Source organism: Danio aesculapii, chromosome 3 (assembly GCF_903798145.1).
Source record: "Danio aesculapii chromosome 3, fDanAes4.1, whole genome shotgun sequence".
NCBI lineage: Eukaryota > Metazoa > Chordata > Actinopteri > Cypriniformes > Danionidae > Danio > Danio aesculapii.
The window spans coordinates 43,549,622-43,572,353 of record NC_079437.1 but is presented as its reverse complement, the minus strand read 5'-3'; the positions used below and the strand labels follow the sequence as shown (position 1 = coordinate 43,572,353).

The 22,732-nt window shown below is 33.2% G+C and overlaps 4 protein-coding genes across 4 annotated transcripts; 3 read left to right on the top strand and 1 right to left on the bottom strand.

Moving 5' to 3' along the window:
- Nucleotides 1–479: 479 nt before the first annotated feature.
- si:ch211-5k11.8 (Hemoglobin subunit alpha-like) lies at nucleotides 480–1,307 on the top strand. Its single transcript, XM_056454056.1, has 3 exons — nucleotides 480–635; nucleotides 777–984; nucleotides 1,079–1,307. The coding sequence occupies exons 1-3, from the start codon at nucleotides 541–543 to the stop codon at nucleotides 1,205–1,207; spliced, it is 432 nt and encodes a 143-aa protein (XP_056310031.1). The 5' UTR covers nucleotides 480–540; the 3' UTR covers nucleotides 1,208–1,307.
- Nucleotides 1,308–9,402: 8,095 nt separating this feature from the next.
- Nucleotides 9,403–10,179, top strand: hbbe1.1 (hemoglobin beta embryonic-1.1). Its single transcript, XM_056454055.1, has 3 exons — nucleotides 9,403–9,550; nucleotides 9,652–9,874; nucleotides 9,972–10,179. The coding sequence occupies exons 1-3, from the start codon at nucleotides 9,459–9,461 to the stop codon at nucleotides 10,098–10,100; spliced, it is 444 nt and encodes a 147-aa protein (XP_056310030.1). The 5' UTR covers nucleotides 9,403–9,458; the 3' UTR covers nucleotides 10,101–10,179.
- A 5,327-nt stretch (nucleotides 10,180–15,506) lies between these two features.
- LOC130219560 (hemoglobin subunit alpha-1-like) lies at nucleotides 15,507–16,220 on the bottom strand. The gene is made up of 3 exons (XM_056451995.1): nucleotides 16,086–16,220; nucleotides 15,794–16,001; nucleotides 15,507–15,711 (listed from the first exon to the last, which is right to left on the bottom strand). Exons 1-3 carry the CDS (start codon nucleotides 16,178–16,180, stop codon nucleotides 15,583–15,585), a joined length of 432 nt encoding a protein of 143 aa, XP_056307970.1. The 5' UTR covers nucleotides 16,181–16,220; the 3' UTR covers nucleotides 15,507–15,582.
- A 1,704-nt stretch (nucleotides 16,221–17,924) lies between these two features.
- Nucleotides 17,925–18,687, top strand: LOC130219553 (hemoglobin subunit beta-like). The gene is made up of 3 exons (XM_056451984.1): nucleotides 17,925–18,067; nucleotides 18,168–18,390; nucleotides 18,478–18,687. The coding sequence occupies exons 1-3, from the start codon at nucleotides 17,976–17,978 to the stop codon at nucleotides 18,604–18,606; spliced, it is 444 nt and encodes a 147-aa protein (XP_056307959.1). The 5' UTR covers nucleotides 17,925–17,975; the 3' UTR covers nucleotides 18,607–18,687.
- The last annotated feature ends 4,045 nt before the right edge of the window (nucleotides 18,688–22,732 follow it).

Sequence of the window (22,732 nt, the reverse complement as noted above, 5' to 3'; positions counted from 1 at the left end):
CCTATACTTTCCTATACCTGTTTGTTTGTTCACAGTTATAATATCAATCATTAAGAGTTTAATATGACAAAACACCTTTTCAAATATTGTAATTAAAAAAAAATATTTACAAGCCAATATAGTGATTTTTAAAATCATTTTCAAAGTGTAATTTTGTTAATGATTCTTAATGGCTTTTAGAAAGCTACACCTCCATTTCAAACAAATTAAAAACTGTGATTAATTGAAATTAAACTTAACTTTTACTTGGATTGTTCATGTGTTTAATTGTTGCACACATTAAATGTGCATAGCATGATTAAAGCATACGTGGGGTATGTGTAATAAAACTTATCTCAATTAAACAAGATGCAGAAAATTGGCACGTTTTTGATTGGACACCAGAAGCTGGAGATCAGCAGAAATGCGCCGAAGAGGTGTGGTTTGGACCGACTTCATGGGTGTGCCCTTCTTTAGTTTTATATAAAAAGTGGGGCAAATCCCGTGTTCCCCAACAGCTTTTTCTGAAGAAACCTCACTTGAGAAAAAGAAGACGCAGCGATGAGTCTCTCTGATAAGGACAAGGCTGTTGTTAAGGCCATCTGGGCTAAGATCAGCCCCAAGGCCGATGAAATTGGTGCTGAAGCCCTCGCCAGGTAAAGCTCACCTATGTTTTTACTGTTTGAATTAGGATTACTGACTGACAGAACTGTATAAAAGCTTATTAAATTATTTTGATTAATCTATAATAACATAAAATGTGTAAAACATTAATAACATGTATTTTTTTCTCTCAGAATGCTGACCGTCTACCCTCAGACCAAGACCTACTTCTCTCATTGGTCTGACTTGAGCCCTGGGTCTGGTCCCGTGAAGAAACACGGAAAGACTATCATGGGTGCCGTCGGCGAAGCCGTTTCAAAAATAGACGACCTTGTGGGAGGACTGGCCGCCCTGAGCGAACTCCATGCCTTCAAGCTGCGTATTGACCCGGCCAACTTCAAGGTAGGACAGCGCCACAGCACAACATAAAAAAAGCAGTGTACTGCAGCATTTATGGTAACTTGTTTCTGTTTATCCTGTCCTGTTTACCCTTTAGATCCTGTCACACAATGTCATTGTGGTCATCGCCATGCTCTTCCCTGCAGACTTCACTCCTGAGGTTCACGTGTCAGTCGACAAGTTCTTTAACAACCTGGCCCTGGCTCTCTCTGAGAAGTACCGCTAAACCTCAAATGGGCATTTACTGAAACAACGCTGTGCGGCACTCTTAACAACTCATGCGTGATGTCTGAATGAAATTTCTCAATAAAAGGCACAGAACTAAACGATTTATGTCTTGTTTGGTTAATTATCATGTGTTTGATTTGAATATGCAAGCACGTTTAAGGGTTAAACAAATGTATGCTGAAAAATAAATAAATAGATATTAAAAAGTGTTTTGCTAAATATATTTTGTGTATTCAGAATGTGTTAAGTGCAGAGATATATAGAAAGCATATGAACTAATTTACTTTAAAAACATAACCATTAATCCAAACATTATTCAGATTCAGTATGATCAAAATGTTCATGGTTTTTCTATTTTTATTTTTATATTTTAAACTTAAATACATTTGTATACTTGACAAAGTTTATATGGTTGACAAGAATCAATAATAATTATATTGTTTATTTGGTACTTATATATTTTTATATGGCCTCAGCTATCCAAATATGCAGATCACCACATCGCAGGAGCCAAATCAGCTACATCTCAAATACAGCAGGGCACACTTTCTCTATAAGGTTTATTATATAGTTTATTAAACATTAAAACATACTCATGTACAATCGCTCGTTGAAAAAACTAAAATTGCGAATTTTGAGAATTTTAGTGCTGGAGAGATGTAGTGTTATTACAACTTCTGTTACAGTTTAAACAATTTAACCTGAAGTGACTTTTACAAGGAGAAACTTTTCTGAATGAGTTCAGTTATATTTGTATTTGACTTTAAGCCAGTATATTAGGAATACCTTGAGTTTTATTTAGCCAGTAAAAGTTTATTTTGCCATAAATAGGCAGCTTATTGTTTGAGAAAGATCATTTAATTTTTAGAGATTATTTCTTAAAAATACGTTTAAACAAAGTAAAAAAAAAATTAAATATACGTACACAAAATTGTTTTTGTTTTACTTTAGGACACAGTAGAAAATGATTTGTTTTTTATAGATGATGAAATAATTGAATTACTTTAGCTCGACTTAAAATCCAAAAAACCAAATAAAATTGTATACTTTGGACTAAACTAATAGACACGAAAAGTTTGGCTGTGCTATTGCTTATTTTATTTTTTTACTAATGAGGTAATTTTCTGCTGGGGCTTTCTGCATGGCTACACTGTAAAAAAATTATACGATCAATTAGTCATGACAACATATGTTTTTAATTCTTTGTAACTTATCAAACTAAGTTAATCATGTTCTAACTCTATTTATAAGTTATGCAAGATGTTTAAAGTCAATCTAACATAATAAGTTCATCTGACTCATAAGGTTCATTTGATTCTGCTTAAAAATTTAAGACAACAAGGATTTTTTCACACTGTGTAAATGTCCCGCAAGATGCTAATCAAACTCACATTTTAAATGCATAAAAACTGAAAGCACATAAATACGACCTTTTTATGTAATGACATGAGATAAAAGCTCATGGTTTAAAGTAAAAATATTACTTTTTGCTGTATTGCAATTTTAATAAATCAGGTTAAAACTAGAAACCATAATTTTTTTTCAGTTAACCCAATATAAAATGTACTTTGAATGCAAAGCGGTGTAGTTTCAGTTTTTTCAGTGTATTATGAAGCCGTATTAACTTTTCCATGACAGGAAAATCGTAAAATGTGTTCACTTGCAGTTAAAATCTAGACATAGAACTAAGGTTACATTAATTATGGCATTATTTGATAATAGTTTTTACATTCATAGTTATGTTATAACCATGATAATTATATAAATATAACGTTATTTTATTTGCAAATTTAAAATATTTCATTTGTTTACCATTTATAATAAACGCATGCAGGGTACAGGGATATTGACAATACTCATGAGGACCACAGTAAATTTCAAATATTACCGTTTTTTTAATCTTATAATGTTCTAGGGTGAACGAAGCTAACAATATATTTTTTTTTTACTATGTAATATTCAGGTTCCTGTTTTCAAACGGAATGCCCACTGTGTGTTGTGAGATATTTAATTTCTGGTTTATCACAAATTATCACAGAATTCAGGCAGTGAACACCCATTTCTCAGTGAACTATCAAAGGAAAAACAAACACGGTTTTATACCCCCACAGAAAATACTATCAAATAATTTAGCTCATTGTTATTCATATTGAATTTTTCGGCTGATTTAATATTCGAATAATGTAAGTGTTTCAGCATTACTTATTGAAAAAAAAAATTCCAGCTGATATAAGCTTCTGATTTTAACCTGTTTTATTCAATTTGCCTTAAAACAAAAGACAATCCCCTAAGTAAATTTAAAAACATTAGTTTTTCTCAAACTAATGTTTTTACTTTAATCCATCAGCTTTTATTTTAATGTTAGTCCTTAAACAAAAGGCACTGTTTGGGATTCCAGCGTTTCCATATATTTCTAATGTGAGTTTTATTACCCACTAGCGTGACATTTGTAGCAATACATAAAGCACCAGCTGAAAGTTTACCTCATTAGTGAAAATAAAATAACTAGCAATAGACTAACATTTCATGTGTTTATTAGTCTAAAGTACAATTTTACTTGAATTTTTGTTGAGTCGAACCAAAGTAATCCAGTTAATCCATCGTCAAAATTAATAATTTGATCAATATTAAAAAATTTTTATCATTTTCAATCAAGTCAAAACTATAATTTTTTGATAGTTTATGAATTTAATTAGATCTAAGGTTTAAAAATATAGTTTTCTACTTTTAAAATAAGGGTACACTTCACTCTGTTATATTACAGCCATTTGCAAAAATCATTTAAGTTCATGTTTTTCCTCATTATATATACACAGCACCCAGAAAAACACAGAACTGTTGACAATTTTGCAGATTCATTAAAAAAATTGAAATATCACATGGTCCCAAGCATTCAGACCCTTTGGGATTCTCTGGCATTCCTCCTTGCAGGTCCTCTGCAGTTCTGTCAGGTTGGATGGTAAACATTGGTGGACAGCCATTTTTAGGTCACTCCAGAAATGCTAAATTGGGTTTAAGTCAGGGCTCTGGCTGGGCCTTTTAAGAACAGTCGAGGAGTTGTTGTGAAGCCACTCCATTATTTTTTCTGTGTGCTTCGGGTCATTGTGTTGTTGAAAGGTAAGTCTAAGGTCCTGACCACTCTGGAGAAGTTTTTTTTTTTGTCCAGGATATCTCTACACTTGGCCACGTTCAATTTCCCTTGATTACAACCTGTTACCCTGTCCCTGCAGCTGAAAAACAACCCCAGAGCATGATGCTGCCACCACCATTCTTCATTGTTGGGACCGTAATAGACAGGTGATGAGCAGCACCTGGTTTTCTCCACTCAAACCGATGAGAATTAAGGCCAAAAGGTTCTTTCTTGGTCTCATCAGACCAGAGAATCTTATTTCTCATCATCTTGGAGTCCTTCAGGTGTTTTTTAGCAAACTCCATGCAGGTTTTCATGTGTCAGCGACATAAAGCTCTGATTGGGTGTTGAGGGTTGCAGTGATGGTTGACTTTCTACAACTTACTTCTATCTCCCGACTGCATCACTGTAGGTAAGCCACAATGATCTTTGGGTTCTTCTTCACCTCTCTCACCAAGACTCTTCTCCCCTGATTGCTCAGTTTGGTTCTAGGAAGACTTCTGGTTGTCCCAAATGTCTGCCATTCATGGTTCATGGAGGCCGCTGTGTTAGGAACCTTAAGTGGAGCAGATTTTTTTTTGTCAGCTTGGCCAGATCTGTGCCTTGCCACAATTCTGTCTTTGAGCTCTTCAAACAGTTGCTTTGACCTCATGATTCTCATTTGCTCTGACATGCATGTGAGCTGTAAGGTCTTATATAGACTGTTGTGTGGCTTTTCTAATCAAATCCAATCAGTATAATCAAACACAACTGGACTCAAATGAAGGGGAACCAACTCAAGGATCATCAGAAAAAATTATTATATATATACAGTTTATACACACACACAGTTTTATGCAAAAGTTTGGCCACCCCTGTCTGTTCTAAAATAACACTTATTTAATCAACAGATGCAATGCAATTTAAGTCTTAACAAAATCAGACAGGTGCAAAAATTTGGGCACCCCAACAGAATAATGACATCAATCTTTTGTACAGATGCCTTTGGCTGAAATAACAGCCTGTAGAAACTTCTTACAGTATAATCAAGGATGAGTTCCTGAAGTCTTGCTGAAGGCATTTTGGAGCATTTTGCCATCCAAAATTTCTCCAGTTCAGTCAGGTTTGATGGATGTTGAGCGTGAACAGCCCTTTTCAAATCAATCCATAGATTTTTGTTGATGTTCAAGTTTGAGGACTAGGATGCCCATTCTAGAACATTGTATCGTGTCTGAACATGAATTCCTCGGTAGATCTGGAACTGTGCTTTGAGTCATTGTCCTGCTGAAACATCCAACCCTGGAGTAACTTCAGCCTCTTGACTGATACCTGAACTTTGTTCTTCAGAATCTGCTGATACTGGGTGGAATCCATGTGACATTTAACTCCATGTGACCTTTAACTCTATTTTACAGCAGGAAGCAGGTTCTTCTTCAGGGAGCAGGTGTTCTTTTTCCGCCACGCAAAGTGCCTATTGTTGTGGCATCTGTCCAGAGTATATTTTTCCAAAATAATTCAGGCTTGTCCAGATGAGCTTTTTCATACCTCAAACATCTTTTCTTGATGGCAGAATGCAGAAAAGGCCACACAAAAGAGAGGGTGGCAAAACTTTTGCATGGCCTATTTTTCTGTTTTAATTTTTTTTCAAACATCTCAATACTGCTAGACCACATATTTGAAAAACATAGCATTTAGAAACCAATAGGCATTTCACTGTGATCTTCTCTCATAAAAAAAGAGCACATAACTATGCAGCCACAGAGAGGTGCCCAATCTTTTTGTATATATATATATATATATATGTATGTATGTATGTATGTATGTATGTTTGGGCACATACATATACATACAATGCTTTATATATTGTAGGTTTATTTTTATTTTTTCTTTGTAACTTTTTTTACCACTAGTATTTGCTAGAATTACCAGTGACCCAGTCTTCAATGACATAAAATATATTTAATAGGCCCATTTTAATCTCATATTGACTTTCTATGTTTTATTAAATTTTTTATTCCAATTTAGGAAATTCAAAATGAGTATTTCTTCTTTTCAAATTTATTGCAGTGCAGTAATCACACAAGATTCAACTAGGGAGTGAATAATGCCTTGACAGAAAATTACCAGCACCTTTCAGCTTGTCGTCATGTTTTTTTTTATACAGCTGTAACACAGGTCAGTTGTAACATACAATCAGGGACTAGTTACAAATCAGCAGATTCACTTAACACTTCCTCAGATTAATTCTCATTCCACATATGAAAAAGTAGAGTACTGTGGCAAACACAGTAGATGTTAACTAATTTAAGCTAAGAAAAAAAATATATTTTTTTTACTTATAATTTATATTGAGATAGCAATGACTAATTTTATACGCATCAATGTTAAATTATGTGTCTGTGTAGATATTTTAAATGCAAGTTGTTGGTGCGAATATTTTGGCTAGGGGGTGAGCAAATTCATGGCTATAATATCCTGAGTCAGGTGTAACAACAAAACTCTTGGTTAGTTTTTAACATCAGTGAAATATTATACCCCAAGCAAATAAATAAAAGCAACCCTATAGGTCTTGAAATCCAAGACTTCAATGTTGTTTGGGTTCAGTGTTTGACTTGTCCTCTGTGGGCTCAGAGCCTGCACACACAAGTACTGTTCACTTCAGTTGTTGAAGCTGATGCACATTTTATTCAGCTTTGTAAAACAGAGGCACACATCATTAATACAATTAATAAAATGCTATAAATCCATTTTTGGGTAATAATTCTTATTTTATAATGCATTATTTTTATAAAATAATTCTTATTTTTATACACCTCATCCTGGTGGAAACCATTGTTATCTCACCCCAAAGTGGGTTACAACTTACCCAGACTATAAATCAACATTTCACTCATCCTGTTTGAAACTAAATTGTGCATTTTCTGTTTGCATTGCTAAGATAACATTTATGCCATTTAATAGAAGACACGTGTGACTATTTTGAATTACATTTGAAACACATTGGCTTAAAAGATCCCAAAGATATTGTCAGAAAGATAAAAATGAGAAAAAAACAACTCTTCCCAGTCTCCCCTATGCTGATTACATCTAATATGAACAAATTGTTATTATTGGACTTTAGCAATATGTCCATACCGATCTGCTGTTTTGCTGGCTATAATTGTTCAGGTTTAGCTGTTTATTGTGGAATTTATTTGCATTTATTTATTTCTTTTTAGAAAGGAAATCCTGGCCAGTGCAAACAAAATGTTTCAATAAAACAGCAAAATTAAAAAGTTGGCATCACTGACCTCAAGTGGTGAATAAATAGTCCGAGAGTAAATGAGAGTATTTAGAGTCGGTAGTCTTTTGAACGACGTGACATCGAGGGGATTTCTTTTTACGCAAGAGTGAGAATATTATCATTTAGATTTACTTGTATTAACAAAAATCAAAGAGAAACATTACAAGGGCAATACATACTATAAAGATGCTTTAAGTGTACTTTATTCTAGTCTCTCTCTATGTGTGTGTGTGTGTGTGTGTGTGTGTGTGTGTGTGTATATATATATATATATATATATATATATATATATATATATATATATATATATATATATATATATATATATATATATATATATATATATATATATATATATAGTTGAAGTCAGAATTATTAGCCCTCCTTTGAATTTTTTATTCTTTTTAAAATATTTCCCAAATAATTTTTAACAGAGCAAGGAACTTATTAAAAAAAGTATTTTTTCTTATGGAGAAAGTCTTATTTGTTTTATTTCGGCTAGAATAATAGCATTTAAAAAAAATTTTAAAACCATTTTAAGGTCAAAATTATTAGCCCTTTTAACCTTTATTTTTTTGATACTCTACAGAACAAACCATCGTTATACAATAACTTGCCTAATTACCCTAACCTTGTTAAACTAATTAACCTTAAGTCTTTAAATGTCACTTTAAGCTGTATAGAAGTGTCTTGAAAAATATCTAGTAAAATATTATCCACTGTCATCATGACAAAGATAAAATAAATCAGTTATTAGAGATGAGTTATTAAAACTAATATGTGTAGTATAAAAAATAAACGGGGGGCTAATAATTCTGACTTCAACTGTGTTATATATAAATATATATATATATATATATAAGAAAAAATAAAGAAAAAATAAATATATATTCGGGCGATTAGTGCCCCCTTTTGGTAAAAATTATGTACTATTTCTGAAATGGACATTGACAGCAGGGGTCGCTAAAATACTTCTTTCTGTGAAGACATAATGTTGGGCCTATATTGTATTAAGCGAGCCCATTGTAAAACAGTAACAGGCATATTACATCTTGTCTGAAGAGACAATTTATACCATGAACAAAACGTGTCTAGCTCATTATTCTTAAATATTACTTATTAGGCTACATTAAATTTTTTTATTTATTTATTTATTTAAACTTCATCTTTTATTAGTTACATAATATATAAATTATTATTATTAATTATTAGTTTTTAAATACTTCTGAATTTTTCATTAAAACCATACCACATTAAAACCAGTTTATAATATGATCAGCAAAAGTAGGCTAAACCATATGTTGTATTGTGTTGAATAATGTGCAGCATTGTGACATTCCTTTTTAAAATAGTAAATTAAGGAGATACCCTGTCTTTTACATTTTTTCAACTTGAGTTTTCCGATTAACATATTTTGTATTCTCATTGTATAAGTACAGAATTCCCAGTATTGTTTATACAGTATACAATACAGTATACAATACAGTATAGTCCAGTATTGTTTCATATGCATTTATTATTTATGTTTCTCACATGCAACCTTTATTATCCGGTTACAATAATAAAATAATTTGAGAATTCAGCAGCCTATTCTAATGAGCCTACTTTTTTGCATGATATTGTTAAATTTAACTGTTTACTTGCAGTCTTTGTAGATATTACTAGAGAAAATAAGCTGGTTGAGATATGCATCTTTTGGGTGTATGTGCTTGAACCATCCCACAAACCGGTCACCCAATAGCCTGTCAAGGGGTGTGGCGGTGAACCTCGTTTAAAAGTTCCACAATGAACTCTGTCTTCACAGCACTCTTCAGCTTCTGTTTAGGACACTTAGTCTGAACATCTAAAGTCGAAATCATGGTTGTGTGGACAGACTTCGAGAAGGCCACCATTCAAGATATCTTTGCCAAGGCTGACTATGACGTCATTGGTCCTCAGGCTTTGGCAAGGTAATGAGTCCTGGAGCTTACATTAACTTATATTCATAACATTAACTTAAGGCAGGAGACTGGTTTCATGACAGGGCTCTACTAAAATCTGTTATCATTAGGTGTCTCATCGTGTACCCCTGGACCCAGCGGTACTTCGCCAAGTTTGGAAACCTCTACAATGCCGCTGCCATCTTGGGAAACCCCATGGTTGCTGCCCACGGTAAAACTGTGCTCCGGGGCCTGGAGCTGGCTGTGAAGAACATGGACAACATCAAGGCCACCTATGCTGATTTGAGTGTGCTGCACTCCGAGAAGCTCCACGTAGATCCCGACAACTTCAGGGTAAGCTGGCATCCAGATTACAGATAATGATTATAAGAAAGTCTTTAGGTATCCATGATGTGTGTAGATATAACTCTGCTCTCGTGTCCTCCCACAGCTTTTGGCTGATTGCTTGACCATCGTTGTTGCTGCTCAGATGGGTGCTGGTTTCACACCTGAAGTCCAGGCCGCTTTCCAGAAATTCATCGCTGTCGCGGTGTCCGCTCTGGGAAGACAGTACCACTAAATACAAACAGAGAGATTTAATGTTTCCACTAAAGAATGTGCTATTCTGAGTTGAAGCAAATAAATATTTCAGAATTCAATGTTCAGTGTATTATGTGCTCTTTTATATTCTGTTCACACTTGGTGTCTTTGAGTATTTATTTAAAAAGAAGAAGAAGAAGCTTGCTACAAGCGGTTAACATATCAGCTTTAATTGGCACCAAGTTTGTGCATATTCACAAAACGATTTTTTCTCTAAATAGAATATTATCAAAACTATTTAAATAAGTTAAAAAACATATATATATATATATATATATATATATATATATATATATATATATATATATATATATATATATATATATATATATATATATCTTAAGACTATATTCTGTCAAAGTCCTCAATATTATGCCTTGTGCCATCGTAAACTAAAATTCTATTTGTAATTGCAGTGAAAGTGTCGTGCTTGGCCAACAGAGTTTCACAGTTCAGTACTTGGCATAGTATGACGATTGTTTTAGAAATAGATAAAAATATTAACACTATTACAAAAGACAGAAGTCAGCTGTTCAATTTTTAATCAACTACATAATGGGAAATGTTTTATTTGTCTAATAAAAATAAAAACAGCAACTAAGGCTATGTCTGTTCAGAATTGGCTGTAATGTGTTATTTAGGTTGCAAAAGTGTTGGGTGGCAAGAAAATGTAAGTTTAATGTAATAAAGGGCTTATTATATAACCCACTGTTTTTGCTGTAATATTTACGTTAGTTGTTTGCACTGTAAAAAGCGACTTTGCTTTTAAAAAGTGAATAACCTCGTTGCCTTAAAAGCAACACATTGATTCCACTTTTATAATTCAGTAAACCCATTGACTTAACTTGTATTATTATGCACAGCTTGTTTATAAGGCAGCGAGTTTACTCTCTTTTTTGTCAACCTAGCGCTTTTTACAGTGTGCCAGAGGTAAAATGAATATTTTCTCCCTCCCTTAGAATGGTTTAGTCCGATAAGTAGGGTAGAATAAGTAGGCAAGGCAAGGCAATGGCTCTGTGTGTACTCTTATTGTGGGAAATGTGAAAGGTTCCTCGTCGTTCCTCTCCAAAGATTGGCAAAAGTTGTTTTTTTTTTACAATAAAATTTCACATTTCACCATGTCCAACAATGAATAGCTTTTGATATTTTCGTGATTGAACTTAATGTGTATTTGACGTTACTAATGTGCCCTAAAACAGACATATTTTATGACGTTGTAGCCTACTAAACATGGGCTAATCAAGAACTAAATTTACAACATAAGTCTCATGCGTTCATGTGTGAATAATGGCTAGACCTTTTTACTTGTTTGTACATATTTGTTAGTGTGATATAATTATTACACATACAAATTCCTCGTATGTAAACATACCTGGCAATAAAGCTCTTTCTGATTCTGATAATTGGGCCTATACATTAACAGGTCATGTTGAAGTTGCACTTAGTTAATAATATTCTTTCTTAAATAATATATTAATAGTTAATTAATATATTAGTTATCAAGCATGTACTAATAAGGTATCATTCAGACATGAACATGTGACTCGTGCTCTAGTCATAGTTAGTTCTCATCAGCTCATCATCATAATAATGTTCACTTTACATATTAGTACATCATTATATTAATATACACTAGTCACATATTTCCATAGGTTATATATATATAATTCCCAACCGAACCCGTGAATATAGGACAATCGACTAGTGTTGTGGTGGCAGGTGAATTTAGCGATTAACTCAGGTGACCGACCGACCAACACAATCTCACGGCAATTCGTAACAATTTGATTTAGTGGATAATTCGCACGATCAAATTCGTGCATTTTAGATTTTAGTACGATTTGCACATGGAAATGTTGGGGAAAAGAACACATAATGTTATATTGCTATTTGCCATGTTGAGGTTGAATTTAATCACACGAGAACAACCGCAGACTCTTGGTGGGGATGTTTTGCTTTACGAAGCAATTAAGGTTGATGGTAGGGGCCAACTTTAGCCTATTTTCTTCCTTCAAGTGTCCTGAAGAGTCTGAAATTAATAATTCAATTAAATTCATGTTTATTTATATACAGCGCGTTTACAGTGCAGCCTAGATTGTGTCAAAGCAGCTTAACATAGAAGCGCTAGTAAATTGAAACTGCGTCAGTCCAGTTTTCAGAGTTAAAGTTCAGTTTATCCGCAGATCCACAAGTCCCATTATCAGACAAAATGAACGAACAGATCGGTTGATTGATTGAACGAATGAATATTGATTTCATAATGTACATGAAAGAGCAGAAAACAAGCATTCTAAATGTATTATACATCCCGCATTATTAAATTATAGCCTTCGTAAAATTACAACATTATAAAAAACTTTATTATAATTTCCAATAAAATGTTTTAAAATTAATACATATTTTGTGTGGTTAGGCCTATTAAAAAACATCAGATTAGTTTAAAATAGCATGAAAAGGGTAAAAAAAATTTAAATGTCAAGTGTTTTTTTTTATTTAAACAAAAGAGCAATTTAGTTTTTACATTTAAATTTATTGTCAACCATTCATCAGTCAGTCAATCAACCAACCATTTTTTTCTGCACAGTCTTCAATTATATAGAGGAGGAAATTTATTTAGGGGAAAAATATTTGTTGTCCACCAATATGTTAAAGGGATGGTTCGCCAAAAATTGAAGATTCTATCTTAATTTTTTACTCATCCTTCGGTTGTCACAAACCTATTTGAGTTGGTTTCTTTTGCTGAACACAAAATAAGATATTCTGAAAAATGTTGGAAACTATAACCATTGACATTCTTTTGTTGGTATTAATGTGAATGTCAGTTAATTTTCTAACATTCTTCAAAATATCTTATTTTGTGTTCATCACCAACAACATTCATTCATTCATTCGTTCATTTTCTTTTCGGCTTAGTCCCTTTATTAATCTGGGGTCGCCACACCGGAATGAACCGCCAACTTATCCAGCACATGTTTTACGCTGCGGATGCCCTTCCAGCCGCAACCCATCTCAGGAACAACCACATTTACATTAAAATTCATTTTTTAAAGAATTGCTTTATTAAATGTATGTGACATTCAGAACTGAAAAACTTTGCGGTTCTTTAAGGTCGATTTATTATTGAAGAATAGGTCACATGTCCAGGAATTGAACGCGAGGCTTTGGAATATTGGGCAGTAAACTAACATGGAAGCAGATAAACAATGTGCTGTTTGAGAAAGAGATTTATCTGCAATGTCTATGAGGGGGCACACGGTAACTTATCTCCATGTTGCATTGCGTGTGTAATGTTGTAGGCCTAAACATGACATGAGATATTTAACTTGTAATTTATATAATTGGATTTAAGTTTCTCCATGTTCACTTAAATATCAGCAAACATTTTTTTCACGAGAGATTAAAAAAGACTCTAGAAAAGTAGATTTTGAAAATTATATTGTTTTGTTGTCGTTTTATACAGAGAGAGAAAAATAAACAGCGAAAACACGTCAATGAAGTATAGTGGGGATAAAAGGTCATGGTATTATACACCCCGGATTATTAAATTACAGCTTTCGTTAAAATAACAATTTCCTAATAAAAGCTTTATTGTGATTTCTTATTAAATGTTTTAAAATTAATACACATTTTTGTTGCAACGTGTGGTTAGGCCAATCATAAAACGTTATTACAAATATATTCAGGTTAGTTTAAAATAAAATAAACAGCGAAAACACATCAATGAAGCGTGACTATCTTTTGAATGCATGGCCGTCGCTATAGTGGGGGTAAAAGGTCATGACTGGCAATTAGGCAATAAGGACCCACACAGTCCAGGGGCAAACATTCAGCCACCATACTACAAAGCCAACTGTTTTGTGATCCATTAAAAAAAATTGGATAACTTAAATAAAAAACGTAATGAAAAGGAGATGGATGTCAGAAGAGCGGTATCTCAGTTCATTTCCCATTGGTGGTTAGTAGCAATTTTTGGTGCCCGACCGTAATACTGTAATCTGTTTTTTGTAAACAGTATGATGGCGTATTTAAGAGAAAACCAGCAGACTTTTGGATGGATGCATTTATTTAATTGCGTAATGAGGCAAAAGGTGGTATGGGCCAACATTCATACATGTCTGTTACGAATCCTCTATACGACCCGGAAATAGTGTAAAAGGTGCTAAAATGCTGATTCATAATCTGCTTGAATGCTTGGTCCGAAATCAGAGGCAGATTTGAACAAACGACATTAAAACTATACAATAAAAAAAGAATACTATTCTATACCCCCTAAATTGTATCCTACATTAAAATAACAATTAAAATGACTACGTTAAAATAACATTTTCATAATAAAACCTTTATTATACTTAAAATGTTTATTATTTTAAACACATTTTATCACGATGCATAAAACGTTATAACAAGACATACTTGAGTTTTAAACTGCTTCAAATGTGAAGTCTTATTTCTTTTAGATTTCAAATGATTTTTAGTTTAAACAAATAATCTATTTAGTTATTTTTATAATTTACAATTAATCAATCAATAGATTAATCGATTAATAAATACCTTGTAAAAACATCCAAGTTTATTTTTTAATGAAAGTTTTTAATACCTGGATAATAAGCATATGCAATCCATTGTTTTTATAGTCTATATGTGAATATTCAGTTCACTGCCTATATTAATACTTTAAACAGAAATTACTTACATTTTAATCGTTGATTTGAGTGAGAACATTCTTTTGAAGGAATAAATTGTAGCTAACAATTGTACAAACGTTACATTTCTACCTTCCGCCTCCAAGCTGTTGACCTATGTACAGTTAGCGCTTATTAAATTATTAGTAAATTATTATGTAGCAGTTTATATGCCTAATGAAAAGTTTTCTAATACAATATAAACTATTGCAATATATTTATTTAAATCAGAAGCTATTTCTTTTAGATATCCTTCAAAAGTTATTAAGTGCGATTGTATATATTTTTTCTTTACATTTACACCCAACCAATAAATCAATAATTACTGCTTAATTATTAATGAATTCAGTTACTAGGTCTGCTTGACACCTCGAGCCTTTAGGTTTTTAGGAAATTTAAATACTTATTTAAAGTTTTTTTTTCATGTAATTTTTTTTATTTATTTGGTTTTGATGTTTTATTTTTGGTTTTATTTTAAGTATCAGAATGTAGGGTACGTCTTATAATTTGTGTCCATACTTTCTCAGCATTATATTCATTGACCAATATACCGTATTAAGTAGCCTATTTAAGTATTTTTGTTACTGTACCACACCTGTCTTTCAACAATTGCTTTATCAACAAACGTAAAGTCAACAAAATTTTAAAACACATTTTCCTGACAAGCAAAACAAATAATGTAATAAAAACATACACCATAGGCCTTTAGTTAATGTTTTTCATCATAATTTATTGTCTCAATACAAAACAGAGTTTGTACAGGAGCACAGTGAAGTGTGTTTATCTGTACTTCTCAGACATGGCTAGAGCCAGAGCTGAGAGGAACTTGTCCATTGCAACATGAGCCTCAGGAGTGAAGTCGGCGGGGAACAGAGTGGCCAGAACCACGAGGATGTTGTGGGACAGAATCTACGGGAAAACACAACGAAACAAATTAGGTTATAGCCACTACGAAAGTATGAAACCTGAGAACAACTGTTTATAGCGCTACCTTGAAATTAGCGGGGTCCACACGCAGCTGGAAAGCATGGAGCTCGCTGAGGTTCAGAAGTCCGGCGTTAAGGTCATCGATTTTGCTGACAGCCTCAGCAACGCCTCCCATCACAGTCTTGCCGTGTTTCCTCACTGGGGCAGAGCCTGGGCTCAGGTCTTTCCAGTGAGAGAAATAGGTCTTGGTCTGGGGATAGACAATCAACATCCTAGGCAGAAACAAGACTTTCAGAAACGGGCTTGAAGAAAACACAATGTTTAAGCGTATAACAACACATTAAATAGCCGTATACCTGGAGAGAGCATCGTTTCCGATGTCGTCAGCCTTTCCAGCGATCTTGGCCCACAGGGCTTTGACGGCAGCTTTGTCTTTGGCAGTGAGACTCATTGTGGAAGGATGACTTTGCAGCAAACTTCTGTGTCTGTTGTCAGGATGACAGCCTGTTTTATACTGCTCACAGGAAGCAGGGGCGCATCTGAGAGGCCCATAGTAAAGGAGAATTGGGGCTCCTCCCAACCACTGAGTCGACATAGAAATTTTTCTTAAAAATTCACTATTGTCTTATGAACGTGCCACGCAGTCTGTCTTTAATAACAGGATATAAAAAATTACAATCTTTATGTATCTTCTAGAATTTCGTCTTTATTCAATTCAGTCCTTATGTGAAATGTCTGGAAAACTTTAAAAGATAAACAAAAAAGCCATTAATTGAGTGCCAGTAGGGAAAAGACAATACATAAACTGGCGGTTGTAGCAGCTAAAGCTTTAGCAGTTGGTATATTTCTATTGCATACTCTGATTTTGAATTGTAAATTTTAACATTTAAAAATAAACAATTTGTGCTGAATTTAAACAAATTAAGTTGAACATTACAAAATGTAATTTATTTAAATTCAATATTTAAATTCTTTGCAACAATTTTGCAGACATTTTTTTCAGTGTGTTTGTCAATCATGTGCGTGAAATGATAAATGCTGAAAATCTCAGAGTTGGAGCATTGAGTGAATATTAGGCAATAGGGCTGTCGATGGGGAATTGGCCTCGCTTGGATTAAATAATAACGAATGCAATGGATAATAACGTCAGCAATGGGTTTTGACGTCAGTTAGCTTAAACGACACACCCAAGAAACTCACTATGGTAAAATATCAATAGTAAAAGTTAACCATATATTAGTTACTGTGTTGTAATTTTCAAAAAAATACAAACTTGCAAAATTGCAAAGGCTATTGTATATAACACATTAACGCGTTATCGCATTATCGAGATACATTGCGGAATTTATCTGGCTTAGAGAAAACGGAGTCAGGGATCTGAGACTAAAACAAACTTATTAACAGATATAGGCTACTAAATCCAATGTATTAGTTCAGAATTGCTTGTAATTAATTATTAATCATTAATTAGCGTATTTTAAGTGTTAGATAGCCAAGGCCTTCTGATATTTTTTCTTAGGCCTCAGTGTTTTATCAGGACGTTTAGGTTCAGGTTCTGTTTAATAGCAGAATGATTATCATTTTATTCCCATTCAAGGTAAATAACTGAATCAGCTATAAAAATGCTATATTATTTCAACCCATAAAATATGGAAAGACTAATTTTATTAATTTTTTTCCATCAAATTGTTTTAATCGGTTGGGGTTGTCTGTTTTCCAACCAAATTTGGGTCTAAACAATAACTGAATACAGCAAACTCTAAGCAAACTGTTCTAAGCACTAAATGGAGAAGACCTGATATTTTTAAACGAGTATACGTCCTGTAAGTATGATATGGTATGCATAGAAACACGACAAAATTGCCAGAACAATGTGAACAAAGGGATCTTTGTAGTGTATGAAAAAATAGAGTGCAAAATATATTTTATCTTGGTTTACAAATAATTGACAGAAATCAATAATCTATTTAGGCCTATGTTTTTTAAATTACTAAATTGCATTTCAGCAAAATTGCTAAATTTTAAAATTCTTTGTAGATATTACAAGAGAAAAAGAGGTTAAGATATGCATCTTTTGGGTGTAGGCTCCAGTATGTGCTTGCACCATCCCACAAACCCGTCACCCAATAGCCTGTCAAGGGGTGTGGCGTTGAACCTCGTTTAAAAGTTCCACAATGAACTCTGTCTTCACAGCACTCTTCAGCTTCTGTTTAAGACACTTAGTCTGAACATCTAAAGTCGAAATCATGGTTGTGTGGACAGACTTCGAGAAGGCCACCATTCAAGATATCTTTGCCAAGGCTGACTATGACGTCATTGGTCCTCAGGCTTTGGCAAGGTAATGAGTCCTGGAGCTTGCACTAACTTATATTCATAACATTAACTTAAGGCAGGAGACTGGTTTCGAGACAGGGCTCTAATAAAATCTGTTTTCATAGGTGTCTCATCGTGTACCCCTGGACCCAGCGTTACTTCGCCAAGTTTGGAAACCTCTACAATGCCGCTGCCATCTTGGGAAACCCCATGGTTGCTGCCCACGGTAAAACTGTGCTCCAGGGCCTGGAGTTGGCTGTGAAGAACATGGACAACATCAAGGCCACCTATGCTGATTTGAGTGTGCTGCACTCCGAGAAGCTCCACGTAGATCCCGACAACTTCAGGGTAAGCTGGCATCCAGAAGAAAGTCTTATAAACAGAAGGTATCCATGATGTGTGTTGATATAAATCTGCTCTCGTGTCCTCCCACAGCTTTTGGCTGATTGCTTGACCATCGTTGTTGCTGCCCAGATGGGTGCTGGTTTCACACCTGAAGTTCAGGCCGCTTTCCAGAAATTCATCGCTGTTGCGGTGTCCGCTCTGGGAAGACAGTACCACTAAATACAAGCACAGAGAGATTTAATGTTTCCACTAAAGAATGTGCTATTCTGAGTTGAAGCAAATAAATATTTCAGTATTCAATGTTCAGTGTATTCTGTGCTCTTTTAGTCTCATGAGTTCACACTTGGTGTCTTTGGGGATTTATTTAAAAAGAAGAAAAAAAGCAAGCATTGGTGCATATTCACAAGACTAACCATTTTTTAAATAGAATATTATCAAGCAACTTAATGAAAAAGACAATTAGACCTACTTATGAATGAGCTGATTAGATGCAACAAATTATTACTCTAAAAGTATTATTTTAAACAGTCACCTCAATATTACATTGTGCCATCATAATCCTAAGTAGCATTAGAGTTCATTTTAAGTTTATTGTCAACAGCTATCACAATAATGCACTATTTAATATTATAGATTAGTACGAGCTATTTCAACAAAAGATTATTAAAGATTCTTGTACAGAGTTTTTCGGAACAAGTTTGTAGGCCTATCACTGCACCAATTAATGAATGATCATAAACGACTGCAGCATACTGTTTACGATGCAGGTAGGTGTCTATTGAAGAACGCACAACAGTTTATTTGACAAACACCCAGTAAAATAATAAAAGTGCTCTTTTGAACACTTTACAGTGGGGTAGATCTAGCTGTTTCATACCACTGACAATTACACTATTATGACTATTATATTATTAAAATATATTTCTATATTAACTGAAACGTATGTAAACGACACATATAGGGTCTATTACTTTTACAAACATCATTGAGAATATTCCGTTTTGTACTTTAAAACATACAAAAACTAACACGAATTCTATAATCAAATATATATAAAAATAATGTAAAAGCTACTGTCATTTACTTGTTGTCTTTAATTACTTTGAGATTAAGAAATTATTGTTATTAATTATTAATGTTATTTTTTATAATAATGGTAATAATAATAAGAATAATAATAAAGGTTGTTGTTATTTTGAAAGTCTACTTTTACAACTTTAACACTCAAACCACTGCAGAAATGTTGTAGCCTATATCCATAAAGACACATTTCTTAAAAACCATTACGTATTATATATATATATATATATATATATATATATATATATATATATATATATATATATATATATATATATATATATATATATATATATATACACACACACACACGCACGCACGCACGCACGCACGCACGCACACACACACACACACACACACACACACACACACACGCACACACACACACACACACACACAGTGGTTTAGTCGGGGCTATACGCACGTACGCGTATGCATACTTTTTCCCAGGAGCAGTTAGGGAATTGCGACTTCTAAGGATCAATAATTGCGTATACCCTCGGTATATTCACTTGTTTTTGTTATTAGACTTCCCCAATTTATGTGTATTCGCGCCCCTTTTAACTGTATACCAAAGAATTTTTAACTCGCATAATTTGTTGCAATCGGTGCATTTTTATTTAATTTGCGCCATTCCCCGCTTCCTGACGACCGCAGCAGCTATGCTGAGAAAATTTTGTCAGTTTATCGAAGACGATGACAAGTCAACTGAATGATGTCTCAATGAAACATTCAGATAACATTATTAAACAGCATGGCGTCACTGTGGCACCCCTATATTTCTATTCAGCCTCCCTAAAGTTTTGCGATTTGCTCATGAACTATGTACACCATAAATTATCGCCTCAGTCCCCTTTAATTTGGTATGAAAACGGCAGCAGACTACCGCTCCTCCTTTTTCAACTCGTTTTTCATTTAATCAGCAAACCACAGCAGTGCAGAGCGAGAGCACAAGCTGTGTTTATCGATAGATTGTTATAATATCTGCTTATTCGCAGTTCTTTGCTACAGAAACACTTGCATAACGTAGCCCAATTGGTACAATGGGTCGTGGAAGAGCAATCGGGTTTCCCCATCTGTTTTTTCGGAGCTCACCTCATCATCACAGCTGTTTCCTCCAGCGAAAATGTTACTCTTAACAAGCATTTCGCTATGTTTATTTTAGAATTAACTATGAATAGAAAACACATTACAGTGCATGTGGCATTACTATACATTCATGCAGGATTAAAAACAGTGACAGAAGCACTCAGTGAATGTATTTATTTTATCTGCATTTGACATCAGTCAAACATCATGTTGTATCGTATTATAAATTATTTCCTATTTTGACATATATTAGGATTGTGAAATATGTAAATTAGCCTGTACGTTTTTTATATGTTTTTAAAAGTGGCAGTTTTATTTATTTAACACATGGAAAACTACTTGTACTTATAGGCCTATAGGATTTGAGTTTTTGGAGATGTGCTTTGCTTTTGTTTTCCTGATTTTTTTTATTTGTTTTTTGTTTGTTTATTTTAAATTTACAGTTTGAGTTAACAACAAACTATGTCAATACTTGACATAACTGTCTTGAAACATGATTTTTTTTACAGTATTAAAAAAGTCATTTTTTTTTAAATAGGCATTTCATTTTATTTTCATTTTACAAGTTCCCTAGAGTTAAACAGTTGGCTTTTATCACAGCTTAATATATTCAGCCAGGATCTTCGGATTTGATGGGCTCACTATTAGCTAAGCATAAATCATTGAATAGGATTAGACTATCAGCATCTCGCTTTAAAATGAACAAATCTGTTTACATATTTTACCTTTTAAAATGCATATTTAGCCACAAAAAAAGAAATATGTCATCATTTACTCAACCTGTACTTGTTACAAACTGATTTGTCTTTTTTCTTCTGTTGAATGCAAAGAAAGATATTTTGAAGAAAACTGGAAACCTGTAATCATTGACTTCTATAGAATAGATTTTTTTTCCTTCTGTGGAACTAATATATACAGTTGAAGTCAGAATTATTAGCCCCCCTTTGAATTTATTTATTAAATATTAATTAAATATTAAATATTTCCCAAATTATGTTTAACAGAGCAAGGAAGTTTTCAAAGCATGTCTGATCATATTTTTTCTTCGGGAGAAAGTCTTATTTGTTTTATTTTGGCTAGAATAAAAGCAGTTTTTATTTTTTAAAATCCATTTTAAGGTCAAAATTATTAGCCCCTTTAAGCTATTTTTTTCGATAGTCAACAGAACAAACCATCGTTATACAATAATTTGCCTAATTACCCTCACCTGCCTAGTTAACCTAATTAACTTAGTTAAGGCTTTAAATGTCACTTTAAGCTGTATAGAAGTGTCTTGAAAAATATCTAGTCAAATATTATTTACTGTCATCATGGCAAAGATAAAAGAAATCAGTATATTAGAAATTATGTTTAGAAATGTGTTGAAAAAAACTTCTTTCCGTTAAACAGAAATTGGGTAAACAGGGGGGCTAATAATTCTGACTTCAACTGTATATATATATATATATATATATATATATATATATATATATATATATATATATATATATATATATATATATATATATATATATATATACATATATACATATATACATATATATATATATATATATATATATATATATATATATATATATATATATATATATATATATATATATATATATATATATATACATACAGGGCTGCAGTGGGGCACAGTGGGTAGCACGATCGCCTTACAGTAAGAAGATCACTGGTCTCGGTCAGTTGGCGTTTTTGTGTGGAGATTGCATGCTCTCCGGTTCTCTGGTTTCCCCCACAGTCCAAAGACATGTGGTAAAGGTGAATTGGGTAAGCTAAATTGTCTGTTGTGTAAGTGAGTGAATGAGTGTATATGTATGTTTCCCAGTGATGGGTTGCAGCTGGAAGGGCATCTGCTGTGTAAAACATGCTGGATAAGTTGGCGGTTCATTCATATATATATATATATATATATATATATATATATATATATATATATACTTAAAACATAATTTTAAAGTATGCAAAGAAAGTCATTAAAGTATGCGAAAGTCAATGTCTCTTTGATTCATTAGCTATATATATATAGCTAATGAATCAAAGAGACATTGACTTTGATTCATTATATATAGCTAATGAATCAAAGAGACATTGACTTTCGCATACTTTAATGACTTTCTTTGCATACTTTAAAATTTGAGTTTGGTGGGTATAGTACACCACCTTTTTA